Source organism: Sander vitreus, chromosome 3 (genome assembly GCF_031162955.1).
Source record: "Sander vitreus isolate 19-12246 chromosome 3, sanVit1, whole genome shotgun sequence".
Lineage (NCBI taxonomy): Eukaryota > Metazoa > Chordata > Actinopteri > Perciformes > Percidae > Sander > Sander vitreus.
Window position 1 is genome coordinate 732,250 of NC_135857.1, and position 22,237 is coordinate 754,486.

The window sequence follows — 22,237 nt, forward strand, 5'->3', positions numbered from 1 at the left end:
ACAAAAAAGCCTCTTTAAAAATAATCTAACACCCAGCAGTGTGTATTTTCTTAGCCTCCCCTTTCGAATGCAACATTCAGATTACTAGACAAAAAATGATATCCTGAGAAAAGTGGATGTTGAGGGGTATAGCTCCATAGAGTCCCATTCATTCTGCACTGGCCTGTGAGCGCCCCCTATATGGAACTCTGGTGGAACTGCAACCAGTTCAGAAGCCGGAAGTAACGAGAGAGTGGAACTTCTTCCCTTATTAGAAATGATTTGGTAAAACACAGTCAAACTTTACACCGTTTAGCGTTAGCTGTCAGCATTTTAACAGTGTTTAATCCAGCTACTAGCTAGCGGTAGGCTAATGTTAGCTGCTGTTGAGTATAGTGTTAACTAGCTAGCGGTAGGCTAACGTTAGCTGCTGTTGAGTATAGTGTTAACTAGCTAGTGGTAGGCTAACGTTAGCTGCTGTTGAGTATAGTGTTAACTAGCTAGTGGTAGGCTAACGTTAGCTGCTGTTGAGTATAGTGTTAACTAGCTAGTGGTAGGCTAACGTTAGCTGCTGTTGAGTATTGTGTTAACTAGCGTCACGTGCAGCAGTGTTTGTTTCCTGTAACGTCTGTTTCAGAGCATCAGAGAGAAGAGCAGACATATCAGTGGCACCAGATTTTCGTCTGTATGCAAATGTCAATATGGAATGGATTAATCTGCGTTAATTTTTTTAACGCGTTATTTTTTCTCAGATTAATTAATCGAAATGAACGTGTTATTTTGACGGCCCTAGTTATAACAGTTTACATTTAGCAGTTTGTTAAGCAGTTTTTTGTGAATACTAGCTGTCTTGTGACTTTGGACGCTACAATGCATCTTTATGTAGGCTATGTATGGAATAAACTTTGTATTTCTGATGTCCATCGATACTCCAAGCTGTCTTTCAAGAAGGATGATTCTATGCATGAGAATAAGAGTGCATGGACATGGAGAGAAAGTAAAATACTATTCTTCAGGTTCACCTTTGACATTTTAGAATGGGCCACAGAAAATGTTCAAAGAGAGTTGAGGGTTCAAAGGTTCTTTAGCTTGGAGCAGTAAGATTCATGTGAGCGATCAAGAATCACCTCAACAGGAAGAGGTTTTATCACCAAAGTGATCTCAGATTGTATCAGGAGGCCAAGGGACTTTACTACAAAACCACCTTTGCATGGCTACACACGTGGCCGGTAACGGACTGGGATAAAAAACGGCCCTGGCGTTTGCAACACACCGGCCCTATTTTCAAACCACACCAACCCCACCATTGAGATAAAAAGCAAAAAACCATACAGACCGAACAGAATGCCGAAATTCACACACTAAAACAACACGCAACAATATCACTACAGTGACATATGCCGACAACAATTCAACATTTGAGAGCTTCGGCAGATTGCCAGGTACGACATGATACACTCCACTAAAGGCACATTCAGCACAAAAAGGCTACAAAGGCACCATGTTGAAGCACAGTACTAGGCCTAGCCTACATAATACAATTGCTCCACCAAAACATGGAAAGAGCAATGCACGGCCATAGTGCAGTTTGCTTTTCTCCACAACCTTGTCAACCACATCGTCAGAGTCGACTTTTGGGTAAAGAATACATTGTGTCAATAATCTTGGAAATTAGTAATGGTGCGTTCCATTTGTACTCAGAAGTCAGTTTTACCGAAGTCGAAGTCGGAAACATGCCCCCCTGAACTCGGATTAAGGAGCTCGACAACCTCCGAGGCCCCCCCAGCTCAAAATCCAACATGGATGCCCCGTGCATCAACAGTACTGAAAGCTGTAGTAACATAGAGTTATTAGCTCTTCTGCTCTTTTACTGTCTCACTAAATCAGTCGTATATTGCTGTCCAACTTCTGTGTACATGTTGCACCTTAATGAGTTCTCTGATGTTGAGATTTTTTCTGTCAACAAACCTAAACTGCATCATAAACTGCATCATTCAGGCTTTGAGATTTCAGGCCAAACCCTGTCAATAAGGGTTTTGTTAGGACAGGCAAACATACATTCAGACTAAACAAATGTTGGTCTGGAGCGAGACTAACTTGACTATGTATTGACTATGATCTGACACAGAGTGAAGGAATGACCAGGTATGTGAAGCAGAGGTTGATTGTGGTAGATATTGTGGTAGGCAGCTGAAACCCTGACTCCCGCACACCAGACTCCACTCCTGCAATTAGGACAGACAGAGGGAGGGGGAGAGGAGAGAACAGAGAAGCTACCAGGGCAGCGGGAATATCTATGTCTTCAGATACCGATGTTTGCTTTGTGTCAGTGGTCACAAGAATCAGGAGTCATAAAACTTAGGCATGAGGTGTGGGCGGGATTGATATGTGGGTCTACCTGTCTTATAACAGACTGGTTGAACTGTGTTTCTGCCATCATCAGCCAAAATGTTCAAGTCAAAGCAGGCAGACACAATGCTGCTTGTTCCTGTTTTATTTTGGTTTGCATCGCTCACGAAGGTTGTCTCAGGGGCAGGTACGTTCACTAAGGATAAAAACTAATTCACTTATTTGACTTTTGAAAAATGTAGTCAGTGTAGACAGGATTTTTTGTTTTTGAATACATTGCATGATATTCAACTTAGAGTGTCTTGGGCTTATTCATTACAAAGAAGAACTTTCAAAGATTTGTTTCTCATAATTATTCCTCAGCTGGAAGCTTGTATTTCTTTCTTCTTTTTTTTCTCCCTTCTATTAAATGACTCAAACGTGTTTTGGCAGATTGGTGCTACCAGTCCCAAGTTACATGCAATCACACCTGCACAGGTAAACTTCAAGGCAAGCCATTAACAGTTTAAATAAAATAAGGAAATATGTAGTTGTGGAGTGACCTATTTTCACCTTCCTACCTTCACAGGTCCAGAAGAATGGGGAGTGGTTTCACAGTACTGCAGTGGCAGATCTCAGTCTCCAGTGAACATTGTTACAAGGAGAATACTACTAGATGAACGGCTCACTCCTTTTCACTTCACTGGATATCAAGAGACTTTTCATGGTCGCCTCATAAACAACGGTCACACTGGTATGTCTCTTTCATAATTGCAGTTTAATATAAAAAGAAGATTCGGTAAAAAGACAATAAGTCAATGAGTGATATTAAATCAACTTGACTAAAGACAACTGGCTGTAAAATACTCATAAGGCAATTATTTAAGTTGTAAACCATTGAGATATTATATGGTTTAAGAGGTAGCAAAATGGATAACAGTAAATGTAAAAAAGGTTCTGCAGTCACGCTTCCTCTGGTACGATAAATGTGCAGAAGCCTGAAGAAGCTGCAAAACATTAATCTTTTAAAGTGCTCATATTATGCTTTTTGGGTTTTTCTCTTTTGTTTATTGTGTTGAGTCTTTTTTTTGTGCACGTTTATAGATTTACAAAGTGAGCCAAAGTTCCCCCCCCCCCCCCCCCAAAGGGACCTCCAACAGAAAACACTGTTCACAAACTGCTCCAAACAGCTCTATTGTAGTCCAGCCTTTACTTCAGAGACAAACGTGGTCACTTTGGAACACACGTTATAATGCTCGCCTAGCTGCTAGCATGGCACTCCCTCATACTCTGCTTCTGACTGGCTAGTAGTCCTTACCTAGCTACTGTCAGGGCACGCCCTCATACTCTGCTTCTGACTGGCTAGTAGTCCTTACCTAGCTACTGTCAGGGCATGCCCTCATACTCTGCTTCTGACTGGCTAGTAGTCCTTACCTAGGTACTGTCAGGGCACGCCCTCATACTCTGCTTCTGACTGGCTAGTAGTCCTTACCTAGCTACTGTCAGGGCACGCCCTCATACTCTGCTTCTGACTGGCTAGTAGTCCTTACCTAGCTACTGAGCATGTGTGACTCCCAACAAAGATGGAACAGAAGTGAGAGGTCTCACTCTGTAGCTAAAACAGAGAGCTCAACACACAGGGTGAAAAGAGGAGCTGCAGCAATGTAAACCTATGTAAACCTATTCTGATATAACCTCTAAACACAATTATTAACCTGAAAATGAGCATAATATGAGCACTTTAAATTTTGCACTGTAGCCAAATCCAAAAAGTTCCTTTTGTAATCATCACTGAGGGGTGTTATTTTGCCTGAATTTTGAAATTATGTCTTGAATATTTTTTCTAGTTCAACTGGATTTACCCTCTGGTATAAGGATTGAAGGAGGAAATCTGCTTACACCTTACAAGGCAGTTCAACTTCACCTACATTGGGGCAAAGATGGAGGGCCAGGATCTGAACACACCATTGATGGAGAACAATTTCCAATGGAGGTAAGAAATGTTGGGATGGATGTCTTATAATTATGTGATGAAGCCTTCTTGTGTACTTTCTGCAAATTACTGAAATATTGAATACTTAATACTGTATGCCATCTACAGATGCATATTGTCCACATAAAAGAAGAACACAACAATTTATCCCAGGCTGCAAAAGACCAGACAGGCGTGGCAGTTCTTGGATTTGTATTTGAGGTGATTTTATTTGATTATTGTTCAATTTATATAAAAAAATAAATTAAAAAAAAAGGTGACCGGGTAGAAAGGTTAGATGGAAATGGGTGCAGTATTTGTTGTTCTGCAATAGCATCCTTCTTATGAAAATGTAGTGAGAGGTTCAGTAATTGCAAAGATATATGGTTTGATCCCAAAGTTCATACAATATATTTTTCATACAATATAATTTTTCAATTATACTTGATCATCTGGCATCAGACTTTTGACACATTTTTAAAGCGGTTATAACTGGGACAGAAGAACAGGACTTAACACTTGTGAAGGAAAGATGGAGGATTATATCATATCAATAATTGTTGACTTGGTGATAAATTAAATTTAAAAAGAGCTTCTGAAATCTTAGATGCAGCTTTGATGAATGAAGGTAATAGACGTACAATTACATTTGTCTAGATATGCCATTAACAATGACCTTCAATTAAAAAAAGATGCATAAATGGCCCAAGAATTGCACCCTAAGATATGTCAAAGAAATAGTTGAAGACATTGTAAAATAAAGCATTCACTGGAATTTGCGGTCATCAGTTAATAAGGAAATTTACAAAGGGCAGTTTTAGTGCTGTGATTTTATGTGTGTGTGTGTGTGTGTGTGTGTGTGTGTGTGTGTGTGTGTGTGTGTGTGTGTGTGGAAACCATTACATCAAAAGCAACAAAACAATCAACCTTTAACGAAGCTTCAGCATCTGTTTGAACCAAATCATCTAGAGCAAGTTGTCTCACCTTTTACAAAAATGTCAGTTTTGTAACTTGAACATTTTATTCTTCCAGGAGTCCAAGTCTGCAAATAAGAAATTTGATCCCCTTATTAATGCTCTGAAAAACATCACACAACCCGGTAAGTCATATCTGCTCACATGGAAAGATTAAGATAATTGCGCCTCATTATCTTCCAGCAACATTGTGTACTTGGTTGTACATGTGCTGCTGATTGTAGCATTAGGCTAAAGTGCAATTGTTATGAGATAACACAATGTCATAAACTTCTTTTGTAACACCTCAATAATGCATTAATTAAAACATAAGGCTGTCACCTTGAACACATTTGTTGTCTTATAATATATTTCATGTTAACTTCAACTTTGATATTCTATAAAACAAGCCGACAGGACGACGCTGACAGGTGTGTCCCTGGAAATGTTAATACCTCCTCAAAAAAATATGACCAAGTACTTCCGTTATGATGGCTCCCTCACTACACCTGGCTGTGAAGAAGCTGCCGTCTGGAGCCTGTTTGAAAACCCAGTTCCTCTGAGCAGAAACCAGGTAATTATTTTCACAAAATTGTAACAAAAAAACAATTTGAATACCATTTTTCTGCATTCCTACATGCTTTTATCATATTCCCAGCTACAAAAAGGAACACATTATGTGGGGCAGGTAGTGTTTTTTTGCTAAAGAGGACACTGATGAGAGCTGTGAGTAAATCAAGTCAGTTGATTCCTGAAAAACCAAATTGAGTGGAAAAATGATAAAAACGCACCTTAGAGCTAAGGAGAAGGAATGGGTTAATAATTCTCTACGGGTGTATCACTATTCATGTTATAGTCCTTTTGCTCCATTGTTTAAAAAACAAAAACTTTTTCACCTGTCGTGATTCTATTTTTTTTTTTTTTTGGGGGGTCACAGCTCGCTGCGTTCTCCCAGCTTCAGTTTTCCAATGGAAAGCAGATGGTGGAAACCTACAGACCAGTGCAGCCCTTGAATGCACGGCAGGTGTATTACTCCGGAGGCCATGTTGCTCTGGTTAGCACTGTGTTACTCATGTCAGTGCTGGTATCCAGTGCCCTGTCCCTGTCTCCCTCCGTTTAATTCCAACATTTATGAATAAATACTGCTGTCTATATGTCCACTGATGTCAAATATGTAATGTACTGTATATTTTAAATTGTGTGAATCTACAGTATGCACTGTGTGCGGTTGTAAGGACAGCCTAATACTTCAAAGCATGTGTCATAAATAATTTCTTTGTTTTGTGTATCAAATGTGAGTTAGCATCTTGACACCTCATACTTGGTCTATTTTATTTCTGCAACAAACTGCACTGAAGTTGAGTGAAAATACTGATCGGTCAATCATTTTCCCTTTTGTTTGCACATTTACAGAACGTTTTAATGACATAGTATATAAATAGTAAATAATAGTACATCATGTTACTGCTGCCTGTTGTTGGTACTGCCGGTTTGGTACACAATGTTTTATCTCAGCGGTTTGTAAAACGTGATGTAACGGGGATAAGTTTTATTGCTGCTTTGGAGAAAATAAATTTGTTTTAAAGATTTTTGCTTTCTTCATTTACAAATTAGAACATGATGTTGGAAAGGTTGTACATGCTGGGTTTTCTTCCCATCTAGGTTACTGTAATGCACTTTACACTAGTAACAGTCAGTGTCACCTCCTCTAACATCCACTGTGTGGCAGCACCAAACAAGTCTGATTAGCAGTTTGGACTGTGCTTGCATTCAATTTTGGGTAGCAGTTTCATCTTCTACACAGAATTAAAAAAGGGCATGTATATTGTCAAATGTTTTATTTCAATGTTTAGGAGTCCTGGGGGAAGTTCTATCTCATTTCGTGACTTACTAACGAACCCACAGCCATGATGTAATGAGAAGGTTACGACATTTGACTGGACAGAAACAGGAATTGTGGCTTTTTGGTGTGTGTGTGTGTGTGTGAGAGCACATTTGATAGATTCATCATAACTGTTCAAACATGGCTAATTTTAATACTCTTAATATCTCTTGATTGCAATACTAAACAACTTTAACTGCAGCAACCATTTCAAAGGAAAGTACTTTCACAGCTCCATTGCGCATCAGAAGAGGATTGACTCCTTGAGATCAATTAGCAAAGGTAAAACATAATTCAATCAGTCCTAAGCAGTGTCCTAATACTGTACCTACTGGGGTCATTCGATGATGCGCTTGTTGTTGGCACCCTGACTATCTAACCAACCTAAGTACTCAAGATCACTTTGGATGTAATCCCATGTTACACAGGAATAGATGTCTGATGCAAGGACCGCCACTGGTGCAACAGTGCTGAGGTAATCAGCAGGATGCACAGTCATGCTCGCCTGCTGCAGAGGCTCGGTCCTTGTTTTGTTGGACAAACACATATGGACACTTTATCACAAAGTAATACAACCTTTATATGTGTGTTGTATGACAGGACATGTGCTTTTAGTGTCTGATTCCTTGCAGCCAAAAAACTTTTTGTCAATTCCTCCATTTACAACCTTTCATCTGCCTCATTACTTATTACTGTCTGCTTGTCTTTTCTTCTTTCTCTTTTCTCACAAGGACATCTTCTCTTGGTTTGTGTGTGCCGCCCCTCCCCCACTTCCTCTTATTTCACTTGGTGTGACTCTGAGGTTTGGGTTGTCGTGACAACAGAGGACACAGGCCCGTCTATTCTATTTGCGAAGTTTCTGTTGTTGCAAGCATATTGCACATTTGCTGCTGAGATAGGGAAGGGCCTTGCACCACCATCCCCCACCCACACTTTTTCAGAAACATGCAGGCGTGAATGAGTTCTCAGAAATATAAATGAGATATGAATCTCTTCCTGTGATCTATACAGAAAATGTTGTACTTGCAAGCGCTGTAAAATATATTTGAGGACAGTGCTGAGGAACACCATGCTCCCTTTGCAAATAATCATTTAACATCTCTAAAATAAGCACACCCAATCAATAAGTCTGCTACTATTTTTTTTTTAATCTTTCATCAATATGTTGCTATTTCAGTCAAAGTACATGCCTCAATGCTGCATCAGTAAAGGATATGTTGTCCTTAGATCGTTGCACAACCACATACATTATTACTGGGATCAATATATACTGTATAACTGCTTTAGTGTCTGGCTTCCTTTTTTTTCAAAGCAGGTGTCTTCTCATGACTGCATGTCCTTAAAAGGGATGAGCTAACGTTTAGCAGCAGCGGTGCAGTCTGCCAGGGCCTCATGGGCGTAGGTTTGTAATTTGCGTGTGTGTGTGTGTGTCTCTGTGTGTGTTTGGGTACAGATGTGGAAAGTAACTAAGTACACTCCCAAAATTGAAGTCAAATTCTGAGGTACTGTTACGTTGAATATTGTTTGATTGTGAAACTTTCATTTAACATTTATCTGATGGCTACAGTTACTTTACTGAGGAAAATTATATTAATAGGCTACTCTGAAATGCTGTATTGTTAGAATCACTACACAAAAGTAGTATATGGACCTACAACTACCAGCTACATACATACAATAAATTAAAAGATCTCCGAAAATAATTATTTCTCAGAAACCTATACAAATAATAATTTACTTACTACAGTTTTTTTCCGATTGCTAAACGACAGTGGGCACAACTGGAGCCACGTGCAAAACTCTAACTCCAGTCTGCACAGCAGCAGTTCATGTGGACCAAACTCTAGTTTGGTTTTCATCGCTTGAACACAGTTTTCAAAACTCTACACACTTATCCCATGACTTTAACCCTGTGGATCTACAGCACTTTACCATTACTATAGTAAAACTGCACAAGTCATGGAGGTGGAAGCAATGGAAACCCCACAGTCCTTTGAATTTCTAGATAATGTAGGTTCATGGCAAGAGAAGACATCCAATTTGTTGATAAAAAACATTTAAAACTTCTGGACTATTACGTACCTTAATATGTAACATTTCCAGTAATTATGTAAATTATTACAGACAAAATATATATATAGTATATATATATATATATATATATATATATATATATATATATATAGTAGGTAAGCAAACTGAGGATTTTTATTCATTCTTGTTTACCTAAAAACTTGTATAAAATAAAAGAAAGAAAATTTCACTCTTTTCTTATAGAAACTATTGATTAGTGTAAAGTCACTTAAATTATACAAACTGTAAAGATGAATAGTTAGTATGTTCTGTCGTGGTGTTAGATGCTAGTGTTTTTACTCTTAGTGTGTTCTGAGTGACAGTGTGTGTTATCTCAGTATGTGTGTGTGTGTGTGTGTGTGTGTGTGTGTGTGTGTGTGTGTATCTTAGTGTGTTCTGAGTGACAGTGTGTGTTATCTCAGTGAGGATTGTTCATAGTGTTTGGCTGCACTGAGTCTCTTTCGAGACGTGTGTGTGAAGAGTTGTGTTGCTGTGAAGGAGTTTTACAGGAGATGTGAACTGTTGTGCGTGCGTGCGTGCGTGCGTGCGTGTGTGACTGTTAGAGCTTTTCCTGTGTTAACCACGTGGCTCAGACAGGGTTAATAAAAAGATCACGTTCACTTCTGGGTTTTCTTTCTTCTGGGGAGTCCAAACGATGGTAAGGCCATGACAGCAAGTGACTTTAATTATTTAATTTTGACCATTATTTGATTGCATTTGCTTTTATTTGTTGTATCTTTCCAATTAAAATGCACTGAAATATACATGAGTTACTACTTTATGTCTCATTATTGTCCTATATCAGCATACCTTTGAGCACGTTTCTGCCAAATGCTGTGTGTGTAAACTGTTTTCATGTTTCTCAGTTATAAAATGATGTTAGAGAATGTGCTTGTGTTTAATTTAATGTGTGAAAACTTGCCTTTACCCGACCCGTCATGTCTTCATTGTTTGCGGTGGAACGACCAGAAGCTACTGATGTACAGTGTTGTCACCCATAAAGTAGAAAGCACTACTAAACTCTACTACACAGTGTAGTGTTTCCTACTTTATGGATGAGTATACTGTTGGCTGCAGAGAAATGTACAAGAAGAAACAACAACAACAGACTCTGTGTGAAAGATTTTAAAACATGTAGGCCCCATCATGAAAATTTGCTGAATTTCTCTGTTGATTTTGTCATTTAATTTTGTATTGTGTTCATTTGTTAGAAATTGAGAGGATAATGGTGAATGTGAAAACCTGCCGAAATAGAAAATGATTTAAGATAAGTAAAATCAGTAAGAACAGGTATAGCTGAGATCTACAGTTACCAAAGAGCAGCTGAGCATTGTACAAATTCAAGAGACTTTATTTTCAGTTTCTGCTTTACACTTGTTGCATGTATAACATGATGAATAATTTCCCCTATACAAAGTTACTGTTGTGAATGCATTTTACATAAAAATTGCTACATAAGGCAAATATGGATTTATTATTTTAATACACACTGGTCTACAAAACAACGGCGAATAAAGGTGTATTAGTAAGGCTAAAATAGTCTCTCCATTGTCATGGTATGATTGAAGTAATTAAATTGACATTTATAGATATACGGTATATCTAAGCATTCATTTTTTAATTGATTGGCTCATGTTAGGCTTTGAAAGTGCATAGAGTAGAAGCAAAAGGAAAGTAGGCGGGCAAATATGAAGTGAATAAAAATCCTTTTAGATTTTTTAAAATACATAGGCTATGATTTGTATTTTCTGTACTTTTTTCACCAAATTATTTGTATTTTTTTGCTTTTCAATAAATAAATTACCTGAAAATTCTATGATAAGAACATGTTTCACTTTGTCGCATTCTGATCAATACTGACAATTCTTAGAGTTCTTATAGAACGTTAATTAGTTGCTTCTTTGAATTGACCCCTTATTGAGTTGCAATCTAAAGTAGGTGCAGTGCAATACTATAATGTGAAAACATAAACTGGCCCAAAAACTGCAGATTTCTTACTGTCTGTGAGACTTGGCATTGGTAGCAAACATCTTAGCGTGGCCTTTTCTTCTAATTCCAGGGTAGCGGCTGCAGGTAATTAGATGGAACCAAACCTCGTCGTCCATGCAGATCCCCCTAAAATAGAGGTGAAAGTTAAACTTTTGTGCAAAAGTCAGTGCAAGAACTATTCAATCTAATCATTGTATTGTAATTGTAGAGGTGACACTCACGTAGTAAAATCCATCTCGATCCATGTCACCTAGCACATAAATGATGTCTCCTGAACGAAAGCCAAGTTCAATCTTTGAGAGACAAAAAGAGTTTTGAAACATTACAAACCACTTTGTTGTATTTAAAACAACAGATACGACTAAATCAGTATAAAGTGGTTAGAAACACAATGTGGTTCATGCTTACCTCACTGTCCATGTTGGGTGAACTTTCCCACGGATCGTAGTCAAATATGGCCACCATTCGTCGAACAACCAAATCATCAGGGATACTGGCTACGTCGCTCAGATCTGGCGTTGAAGACATGCCTGTGGGCCCAAACACACAAACACTCCTTTGAAATCACACAACTTCAATGGCTGAAATTGCATGTGTCAATGAGAGCCTGAAATCTCAAAGAAAAAGAAATTATAAGTCCAGTGTTTCACTCACATTTTTGTGATATAAACTCTGTTTAAGAAAAAGATTTCTGTATTTCTTTAATTTATTCTTATTTATTGTAGCATGCTGTTTAACGTTAGTAGCTTTCTACAGTTACAGACATTCACAGCTCAGTGCCAACAGCCCCTACGTTACGTTATATTACCCCTGCGTTGGTGTTCTGTTATAGCACAGTGTCCTGCAGAAACAGAGGGTTGATACCTGTGTGGTCCACAGGGAGGAATCCCTGCTGCATGAGGCGATGCTTCAGGTACTCATCCTCCACTGGGATTTCAGCCACCATGTTACTTGGCACATAACCAGAGAGCCCACCGGACTCACCATAATAGAAGCCATCATAGTCTTTGTCTCCAAACACCTAATAAATGCAGAGGTTTATCTCTTTATTATGGGAGGTTTGGAATAAATAAATGTATATTTGCATGGTGCAGCAGTGAATTCAGTAAAAATGACATCAATCGGTTGGAAACGGTGACAGGAAATAAAGAAAAAAGCTGATATCTTTGTACACAATCAGCTGGCTTAAATGTAGCACGAACAGGAAACACCATCATGTTTCAACCATCATTTCAAAGACGCTTTTCAACTGATGAAGTGAGGAAATACAGCTCTAATATATGAGATACACAAGTCAGCACACTTAAAGAGCACCATAAAAGAAGTATACACCATTTTACCTGCCTTACTTTTTATATTAATGTGACTATATGTAACTTTTTAATGTTTCTGCAACTCTGTCATTTTTCAACTGATGATCATAAATGACCTGTAACAGCAAAAAAGACTAACAGTGAAAAGAACGCCATTTTTATATAGCTTTTAGTAAGGCATCTGCCCAGGTTTGATTTTTCCCGCAAAGTCCGAAAATGATTTGCGGCAGTTAGACGGAGCTACAGTAACACATTCTGATGGGTCACAGATTTCTTTGTTACACCAGAAAAGCCTGTGTTAGTATCCAGCCAGGTAAAAGGTAGTATGAGATTTCTTTATATAGGCCTAATTGTATTTTAATGTTATTTTATCTTTTTAGTTATGGCTGATACTGGGGCAGGACCATCGCAGGAAAGAAGGACATTAAACGAAGAACAACTTAAAGGTAAAAGGGAAAGGGAAAGACAACGGGCGATAACACGAGTCTCACTCTGTCTGGCTTTCACCAGATGGAGACAATTATGGGATTGTTAATGATTCAAAACCCACCCCGAATTGGCCCTCAGGTATCTAATATGTCTTTTTCATTCATAAAAGAACTTTAGAATGTGCGATGTGGTTGTATGTCAGTAGGCGACATTAAATGACGTCCCCCTTCCATTTAGACGCTTTTATTCCTTTTAGTCCGTGTTTGGCCTACTATTTTCTTTTCCTTGTCCCCTGTAACGTTACTTATGTAAAGCGTCCGTGGGTTTCATGAAATGTGTTATATTAATCTAAGTTATTATTAGGTTGGTTGCTACAACAATCTCTTAATGCTTTGGCTGGTGACACAGTGACAGGGATACCTGTTTTAGCTCACGGGACATCCAGGCTAAGTATGCAACAATGCATCTGTAAGTTATTCTCTTATTGTAAATTAATGACTTTCTCTCTGAGCAAAACATTCATCACAACTATATGACCTCCCCGTAAGACTAACTCGGTAATATAAAGTGGGTTATACAGCACCGTAAAGAAAAGAGCTTTATGACAGCAGGTGTGGTAAAACCTCTAGTGCTTTAGTCCAAAGGGGCCGCTAGAATCAACACTAACTGAAAGTTACATATAGACACTGTAAATTGCAAAAAGTAAAAAGTTGTCTTTTTTTACCTTGATTATCTGGCCTGGCACAAAAGGCAGCTCCTCTGCAGCCATCTCATAGTTGGGGGACATTGCAGCAGGGTTGTATGGGTAAAGTGCCACAAAGAGTCGGATGGTGGGTATGGACACCTGGCTCGCAGCCTGAAGCTCCCATTCTGCGATTTCTTCTGCAGTAGCAATCCTCACTCCATCTGGGAATATCAAAACATCCAACTCCAGTCGAACTGTCTCCATTTACAGCTGTGTGAGCCTCAACTGTTTACTGGACAGACAGATTGCCGCTGTAGACAACAGACCTCTTCTTACCCTTATCCTGATTTGAGGTAACTAAGCTAAGCAGAAAGAACAGTAATCCTCTTTGGAGCAAGTGGAGTGATTCATTAGTTCAGCACTGCCTGTTGCAACGTAATGGGGGTAATAGTTGAAATAATGAAATAACATTGTGTTTTTCTCCCAGAATTTGAATATAAAGGCAGAGAAAAGAGTTATAAGCCCTTATTTTCCCAAAAATGGCTGTAAATAAATTGATCATCTAAAAAAACAATTAGGTCGAAGCATAACTGTGAGGATGCATTCAAATTAGACTTTTTTTGCATTGACTCTGGTGTTATCGGCCTGACTTCTTTGCAGTGGTCAACAAACTAATTTTGATTGTAATGTGAAACCACACGATACAAGAAATAATAAATAATCCTTCTATAGCTGAAGCCATATCAGTACAATAGTCATATCATTTGAAACATCAAACCATGGTTAAGTAGGAAGAGGCAGTGTTTTCCTCCTCCTCCTACTTGACCCACTTTACACGTCTCTGAAAGTCTGCAGGACCTCTCTTGACCTGCAGGTCAGCAGGTGATAATCTCTTCCTGCAGAGAAAAATAAGGTTTAGAAAATAGGGGGTGGACACGGCTGACAGCAGTGCATGCTGGGGGTTTTTGTGACCATGGTTTTGGTTTAGATAACTAAAAGAAATCCAGGTTGTGGTTTCATTCATTCATTCGTATTTTAACCGAATCACAACTACCCCTCAGCCTTCACATTTTTATTGAATGTTTTTTTGGCTACATGTTTTTATTTGTAGAAAAGCTCTTAACAGGGCACTTATTAATCTCCACATACAGTCTCATGTTTTAAAAAATACATTTGCCAGTGTGGACATTTTATAAAATGTGGGATGAACATCTTACTTGCATGTGTTTAGTTTAGTTGTTAATTAGTTTTTTTGTATGTCAATTTTCATTAAAGGCAGTCACATGCTTTTTAATTAAATTTGTTTCTATATATTTATATATTCATTTATTAATGTATTTAGTACCTGCATTGATTGTTTTTAGTTTTTGTTCCTTTCTTCTGCATCTATTGTGTAAATATATCTGTCGACGATGTGGGTGACGAACTACTGCACACAATTGGCCTTACATGAATAAATAAAGTTGTATTGTTTTGTCCGCTGCCACAACACGGTTGTGCTGGGTCAGTGTGTCTTTAGAAAGGGCTGACCTCAGAACAGTTTTATTCTTGTAGGTTTTAGAAGACAGTGTTGTGGCCTTAGAAGCTTTTTCACCACAACAACAACAACATATTTTACTTTCAAATGCCTCACTGCACTCATGTCTCACCCTCAGATACCTTCATCTCCATGTTTGGCCAGAAGAGGGGGCTGTGAACAGCAGTTTCTCCATCTGCTTTAAGTAGCTCATATTGCTAGTATGGTGAAGACTCTATGCATAAACCAGGGTGAAATGATTTACACGTACTGTAACACATTAAAGCGACTGAAATTAGATTTTGATACAAAACTGCTGCCTCTGATAAGCATAAGTCTGCTCTCAGTAGAAAACAGCTGCACAAATCCAACCTCACCAGCAGAGTTGTCCCTTTGCATCGCTCACTAGTGGTTGGCCTTGAGGACAGGAAGTGCTGTGATGCCCTGTGAGCCATACTGCAAACAAAATGATGTCATGATTAAGGGCCTGCGAGGGCCTGCGGTCTTGTTACAAGCACATACGGTTATAACTTAGTCGGTAACTCCCTGTGGGTGTAATTTCCAATGGGGACATGACGTTTATTGTTTCAGGTAGATCTTTTATACTTAAATATCTTTGGACATTGTCCTCTTACTGTCCAGCTGCCACAGTCCAGACAAGAGAAATTTGTTGAAGTGAACATAATGACTCATTTAGGACTTGAAACGGAAAGCTTTAGACTTTTTCTGGACTTCCTAGACAGTCTTAGAGGTCCACTTTGTAAAACATCCATGTCATGGGTCCAGAGAGTCTGATTAGGGAAGTGATATGTAACTTCTTGTACTATGTACACCAAACACATTTCTGTTTTAAATGAGAGAAGTGACACCTTCGTTGTGTAACCAAGTCCTCAAACACGGGCGCAAGAGGTATGACGGCCATGTGCATTATTGAGTTTTTTTCTTTTTATTGTAATAATAATTTAAAGGTCCCATATTGTAAAAAGTGATGTCACAACTATACTATATATTCGTAGAATAAAACGCTACAGTGCCATTATAGTCATTCCTTGGCTGCAATGACGGTGCAGAGACTCCGAGAGTGCAGATGCAGAAGACCCGGAAATGCTGACCAATCAGAGCAGACTAAGCTTTTTCGGGAGGGGGGCTTAAAGAGACAGGCACGGAGCGTTTCAGATCCAGGGTGAACACAGACTAACGGTATGAGAACAATAATGTGTTTTTGGAACATTAAAGCATGTAAACAGGTTCTAGTATGAACCCAAATATACATATGGACCTGAAAATGAGCATGATATGGGACCTTTAAAATTCAGATTTCACTGTGCTCAGCCATGTGTCACTTTATTTTACAATTATTTTGCTGGTATAGCTTAATATGATATAATGAATGATGATTAGTCCAGATTAGAGTCCACCTAATGGGTATTTCGCCTTGTAAAACAATGACTTTGTGCCATAACTGTATATAACTCCCTTATCTCCTTGAAATGGGCCCAGTGACTAACAAAAGTGTTAAGTGTTAGCCTAATTAGCCATATGCAGGTTGGGATTAAAAGGGGACATCCTGTCCCGCCAGCAGCCCCCACAGAGAGATGCTGTGTCACACCCAGACACCCCCATAAGCAACCCATTTGTACAGGCCTCTCACAGAGGACTCCATTTCCCACAAGGCCTTTAGCCCAGCTGCTCCCATCCATCCATCCCTATACGTCTGTTGTTCCCATGCATGGAGTGTTACATCATTGGCACAGACACCCACCTTTCTGAGTGATGACGCAGCCGTGGGAGAGCGTGTGAGGAGGGGTGAGGGAGGGAGGGAGCGAGGAAAAGGGTGTCCCGTCTGCACGGAGCACAGACAGACAGCAGGGAACAGCTGCAGCATTAGGTTCGCGTAGGATTTCACTGCATTGCGATTTAAAATATCAATCATTGCATCCCCAAAAACTCAAGTAGAGCAGCTCGACTTAGCAACCACATATCATTTAAAAAATGGTTGATCGCGAGCAGCTGGTGCAGAAAGCCAGGCTGGCTGAACAGGCTGAGCGATATGATGATATGGCAGCTGCTATGAAATCGGTAAGTCCACTCAAAAAAAGAAAAGATAATAACTATGACTTGTATGAATAATGTTTTGCTCTCTGTGCGTAAAGGCGCGTCCCGCAATCTCGACTGTGTTGGCTGTGAATCTGAGAGTTGCACTGTTGCCTTGGTATTACCGCGCTACAACTCGGAGAAAAAAAAGATTTAATATCTTCATTGTCTTGTCGTCAACTCATCGACAGCTGACTGGGATTTCGGAGTCCAGCCCAAATCGTCTGCTCCTTGGGCGGTGCCTTTCTATCGACTGTGCCGTTCAATGAAGCGATATTACAATGAAATGCACACAGGCCTGAGTTTGATCTCTCGGCTTATAAGAGGCTCGTATCATATAATATTGCATTTGCTGCCCTCCGACACTTTTTTACCACCCCAACTCCCCTTCCCTCCATTACAGCTAATTTATAAAAGCTTCTGCTGCTGGGAGCCATGTGCGGTTGCTCGGAAAAAGCCTATCAACTGCTGCTTCTTCCCCCCCCCCCCTCCTCCTCCTCCTCCTCCGCCTCCTCCACCTCCTCCTCATCTTCCTCCTCTCTTTGTCACGTTAATTAAAATAATATGCATTAGCAAAATCTACCAATTTTTTTTATCCAAGGCTTAGTCGCCTTTTTTTTTTTTTTTTAGCATGATTGCATTATAAAAATGCTCCAAAAAAGACCCCTTGAACTGCTCTTTCCTCTAAACAAACGTAGGAGGCAGCAGCAACTCTCTAGAATATTCTTTGTCATATTGCAGTGAGTCAATATGATCAGATTTGATCGTGGGCTTTGTTTTTTTTCCTCTATTGTTTTATTCCTTATACATGTGCATGTGCTGTTTCTGCAGAGTGCTCCTGAGCAGCAATTTGAAGTCATTTTGGGTTAATGACCCTGACAAGTGTCATTTTTTGATAATGAAGAAGAGGATGAGCTGCCTCACAGGATCATTTCTCAGCTCCTATTGGCCAGTGTTCAGAACAGAGCCTTTTGTCTGCTTTTCCTTTTTTTCCCTCCAAATAAATAAAAATGAAATAAATACATTTTAGGAACTGAATTCAGCAGTGAGTTTAAAAAAAATAAAAACTTGCTGTGTCACACCAGCTCATACTGGGACCATTAGCATCCTGGGAGTCTTAGCCAGGAGCCTGCATGAGCTCACATACAGCTTCAAATCGTCATTTGTGCTTTAAAGGAAGAATATTCTGTCTGATGTTCCTCATGAGGGATGGAGTGAGCCCCTGTGGATTGTTTGTCATCAGGGGGTTTCTGGTTGAAGGAGGTGGGGTGATGTGTGTGTGCAGGGAGGGATTCCTTTCCCTTTAAACAATCTGCCATGTCAGTGCGGTCCAAACTAGGCCGTTTTGCAGGGGTGTGCTCTCACATTGTTTAATCAAAAGGGAATCCCTTGCCATTCCAGCCAGAAATGACAAAACCACATGGAAAATACATACGGTTTAACAGCCTTTAATGATGCTTTCCAGACTGACTTTCTGCATGCTAGGGCTGCAACTAAAGATTATTTTCTTGTTCAATCGATTAGTGGTTTGAGCTTCAGAATGTCAGGAAAATGCCCACCACCAACAGTCCAAAACCCAAAGATATTTAGTTTACTATCAGAAAACATTCACATTTGTTATGCTTAAATTAGTAAATGTTGTCATTCTTTGCCTAAAAAATGTTCAAAAAATAGTTGCTGATTCATTTTTAGTTTTTTCAACTAATTGTTTCAGCCCTAGAAATACATGTTGGGCTTTATAGCTTTAAATGAGGATCTTGGTATTATGCTTAATATCAGTGAAACCCTTGAAATTACAATCTTTGTATCTGTTGGATGCATTGTCAGCTAATATATCAGTACAACTGTAATCCAATTGACAGTAGCAGCTTAAGCAGTAAGCCTTCCGAACATCAGCGCTTTATAGTTGTAGTGACGACCTATTTGTTTCCATTGAGTCATTTGATTAATATAAATCATTTGACAGTAAATTTCCTGTTTGTCGTTTGCATGCATACAGTAGGTCTACAGTTGGCCCCTCCATCTCTATAGCTTGAGCCGTGCTCTCCATCCACTCAGTGTGACGTCGGCAGTCCTGCTCCTCTGCCTCGGCAGAAAATGTCAAAACTGAGAGATGAGAAATATTAGCATGTCAAGAGGAGCTTTTCAGATAAAGAAAGCAGTGTATAAGGTTTTGTGAAACCAAAGATACATATATATACAGTATATATATAATTTCAGTCCCTGTGCAGTTATTGATCTGACAGAAGCCAACCCAATACAAGGTTGCCTTTCTAATCAAATAACCCTGCGTAATGTTGCCTTTTTATAGCAACATAGTCTGTTTTGACAACCACCCAACTATGAAACTGATTCGTCCGAGTCTAAATTTGACAGTGGAACTCAGAGTGAGTAGTCCGACGTGGTGTTAGAGACAGGTAAAAGGTCAGTTTGAGCCAGAGAGAAGGTCAGTGGGACACGTGAACCGCCTGTGCAGTGATGGTTTTCACTTACAGTGCAGCTGCCCCGGAGGGCTCGTGGGAACATTTTAGCCATCTATCAGCCCCCCCCCCCCCAAAAGAAAAAAAACCTGCACTGCCGGCGACTAAATTGTTTCTAATTAACCAGTCCACGTGGCAGCTGGAGCTACTGGTGAAATAAATGAGTGGATTGGCATGGAGACTGCACACGTGAAATATTGTTCAACTTCTGTGCTGTGAGCTGTACTGTTAGTCCAGTCTTTTTTTTTTACCTAAAAATAGTGTTTTTTAATAATTAGGCCTGCAACTAACAATCCGTGGTCAGTTTCTTGATCACTTGATTTATTGTTTGCTTTATAAAACTTAAGAAAAGGTAACTTCCTTAGTTTTTTTTATATTGAAAGTATGTTTTCTTGGGATTTTTATGCCATTATTACAGACAGTAGTAGAGAGACGAGAGAAAACGAAGAAAAGAGAGACGCAACAAAGGTCCCCAGCCAGGCTCAATCAGGGGACGTTGCAGTCCATGGTTGGCACATTATTCCTCAAACCACAGGGGCGCACCCCAACGTGGCATCCTAAAATTGTCCCTTTTTTCCGACCAACAAACCAAAACTAAAAAAAATATTCAATTTACAATGATATAAAACTAAAAAAGCAGAAAATCCTCAATTTTGAGGAGCTGGAACCATAACATGATTGGCATTTTTGCTAAAAAACAGTTGCCAACTCTAGTAATACTGCTAGATTTTCTTGGATTATATGTTCTCAATATTCCTTTTTGTATAATGCACATGCAATCTGGTGCTGTTAATCAAGACTTCTGCTCTGAAGCTGGTGATGAAATGGTCCATTGTCTCCTTCTTCCAGGTAACAGAGCTGAACGAGGCCCTGTCCAACGAGGAGAGGAACCTCCTGTCCGTGGCCTACAAGAATGTGGTCGGGGCCCGCCGCTCCTCCTGGAGGGTGATCTCCAGCATTGAGCAGAAGACCTCGGCCGACGGCAATGAGAAGAAGATCGAGATGGTGCGGGCCTACAGGGAGAAGATTGAGAAGGAGCTGGAGGCCGTGTGCCAGGATGTGCTCAACCTATTGGACAACTTCCTGATCAAGAACTGCAGTGAGACGCAGCATGAGAGCAAGGTGTTCTACCTGAAGATGAAGGGCGACTACTACCGCTACCTGGCCGAGGTGGCCACAGGGGAGAAGAGGGCCACCGTGGTGGAGTCGTCGGAGAAGGCCTACAACGAGGCCCACGAGATCAGCAAGGAGCACATGCAGCCCACCCACCCCATCCGCCTGGGCTTAGCTCTCAACTACTCTGTGTTTTACTACGAGATCCAGAACGCCCCGGAGCAGGCCTGCCATCTGGCCAAGACCGCCTTCGACGACGCCATCGCCGAGCTGGACACCCTCAACGAGGACTCCTACAAAGACTCCACTCTCATCATGCAGCTGCTCCGAGACAACTTGACACTGTGGACAAGTGACCAGCAGGATGACGAGGGAGGGGAGGGCAACAATTAAAGAGTAACCCCACTTTGAAAAAAAAAAATATATGAAGGGCCGGTGGACTTTGGCAGCCGCTTTTGCCGATGATACTACCGCAGCAGCAGTTCTTTATTTTTCCATGTCTTAAAAGAAAAGAATCAAAAGAGAGGTGAGAGTGGAGGTTAAATCTTAGTTTAAATATATATAGAAATATATATACAGTTGAAAGGGGCCTCCGTCTTCTTGGTTTTCTCTTTGACATTTGCCAAAAACCACTGATATGTCAGTCAATCAGCCTGAAAGTGGTTGTTGTTGGATTGAAATGGCAGCCTCACACTGGCATAGGAACTGATCTTGTTCTGTCAAGATAATCTGCTTAGTTAGGTTCTTGCGTGATAGAGATGCATTTGAGTCACTTAAGAGAGAAAATTATTGTATGGGAATGCCTCACAAAACTAGTTTGCATTGGTTCCTGTAGTGAGTCTATATATGAGAAAGGGCCCTGAAAGCCATTAATGTTAAACTCACACAAACAACGAGAAAAAGTTTTAAACCGATTAATTCCCCCCAAAATTTGAAAGAATGAATTAGACGGGAGCGAAAATGAGGACTTGCTGTTAAAAATGGATTCCCCTACTTTAAGTGCAGATTAGTCTGTTATGCCACTGCACTGGAACCGTAGATTCTTTTGGAGGTGAAGATTATTAAAGGCAGAGACTTAACAAATAAATAAATAAAACAAACTAAAAAATGACACAAAAAAAAGAAATTAAAGCAGCTTCAGAGTTTGTGGTTTACTTCTGTGTTTGTTTTATTAAATGCACTTGCCTACTATACTGTTTCTTCAGTGTAAGATGATGATGACAATAATATCGATTATTCAATATTGTGCATGCTGGTGATGTATTTATATACAGTAGCTTGACTTTATTAACTTATACTGTGGGTGTTAAGTATTCATATGATTGAGAAAAACAGGCTTTGTCTGATGTTGATTTCTAATTTCTAATTTATTTTGTTTTGTTATGGTTTTTTGATTTGCTATACCAAAATGGTGATCGTAAAAATTGATCT

The 22,237-nt window shown here is 39.7% G+C and overlaps 3 protein-coding genes across 8 annotated transcripts; 2 read left to right on the top strand and 1 right to left on the bottom strand.

Moving 5' to 3' along the window:
• Positions 1 to 2,427: 2,427 nt before the first annotated feature.
• Positions 2,428 to 6,785, top strand: ca4b (carbonic anhydrase IV b). The gene is made up of 8 exons (XM_078244713.1): positions 2,428 to 2,515; positions 2,761 to 2,805; positions 2,897 to 3,061; positions 4,155 to 4,300; positions 4,409 to 4,501; positions 5,312 to 5,378; positions 5,643 to 5,806; positions 6,170 to 6,785. The coding sequence occupies exons 1-8, from the start codon at positions 2,428 to 2,430 to the stop codon at positions 6,350 to 6,352; spliced, it is 951 nt and encodes a 316-aa protein (XP_078100839.1). The 3' UTR covers positions 6,353 to 6,785.
• A 2,976-nt stretch (positions 6,786 to 9,761) lies between these two features.
• ywhag2 (3-monooxygenase/tryptophan 5-monooxygenase activation protein, gamma polypeptide 2) lies at positions 9,762 to 21,997 on the top strand. Of its 6 annotated transcripts, none has more exons than XM_078245521.1 (4): positions 9,762 to 9,845; positions 11,247 to 11,338; positions 12,870 to 13,056; positions 20,543 to 21,997. In XM_078245521.1, exons 3-4 carry the CDS (start codon positions 13,000 to 13,002, stop codon positions 21,197 to 21,199), a joined length of 714 nt encoding a protein of 237 aa, XP_078101647.1. In that variant the 5' UTR covers positions 9,762 to 9,845; positions 11,247 to 11,338; positions 12,870 to 12,999; the 3' UTR covers positions 21,200 to 21,997. The 6 variants fall into 6 exon arrangements, with proteins under 6 accessions (XP_078101647.1, XP_078101646.1, XP_078101664.1 ...); XM_078245520.1 differs by having other exon boundaries at positions 11,247 to 11,313; XM_078245538.1 differs by lacking the exon at positions 11,247 to 11,338 and having other exon boundaries at positions 9,828 to 9,845.
• Positions 11,237 to 12,358, bottom strand: LOC144513606 (RIMS-binding protein 2). Its single transcript, XM_078244753.1, has 4 exons — positions 12,041 to 12,358; positions 11,585 to 11,706; positions 11,398 to 11,469; positions 11,237 to 11,302 (listed from the first exon to the last, which is right to left on the bottom strand). The coding sequence occupies exons 1-4, from the start codon at positions 12,120 to 12,122 to the stop codon at positions 11,237 to 11,239; spliced, it is 342 nt and encodes a 113-aa protein (XP_078100879.1). The 5' UTR covers positions 12,123 to 12,358.
• Positions 21,998 to 22,237: the final 240 nt, after the last annotated feature.

Bases quoted from the DNA above. Each gene is read 5' to 3' on its own strand.
- LOC144513606 (XM_078244753.1), bottom strand. From the start codon at position 12,122: ATGGTGGCTGAAATCCCAGTGGAGGATGAGTACCTGAAGCATCGCCTC. The intron at 11,707-12,040 runs GTATCAACCCTC...TTGGGCCCACAG, and splicing joins CCTCCCTGTGGACCACACAG to GCATGTCTTCAACGCCAGAT. The intron at 11,303-11,397 runs GTGAGTGTCACC...CCTCTATTTTAG, and splicing joins ATCGAGATGGATTTTACTAC to GGGGATCTGCATGGACGACG.
- ca4b (XM_078244713.1), top strand. From the start codon at position 2,428: ATGTTCAAGTCAAAGCAGGCAGACACAATGCTGCTTGTTCCTGTTTTA. The intron at 4,502-5,311 runs GTGATTTTATTT...TTATTCTTCCAG, and splicing joins TTCTTGGATTTGTATTTGAG to GAGTCCAAGTCTGCAAATAA. The intron at 5,807-6,169 runs GTAATTATTTTC...GGGGGGTCACAG, and splicing joins TTCCTCTGAGCAGAAACCAG to CTCGCTGCGTTCTCCCAGCT.
- ywhag2 (XM_078245519.1), top strand. From the start codon at position 17,112: ATGGTTGATCGCGAGCAGCTGGTGCAGAAAGCCAGGCTGGCTGAACAG. The intron at 17,199-20,542 runs GTAAGTCCACTC...TCCTTCTTCCAG, and splicing joins TGGCAGCTGCTATGAAATCG to GTAACAGAGCTGAACGAGGC.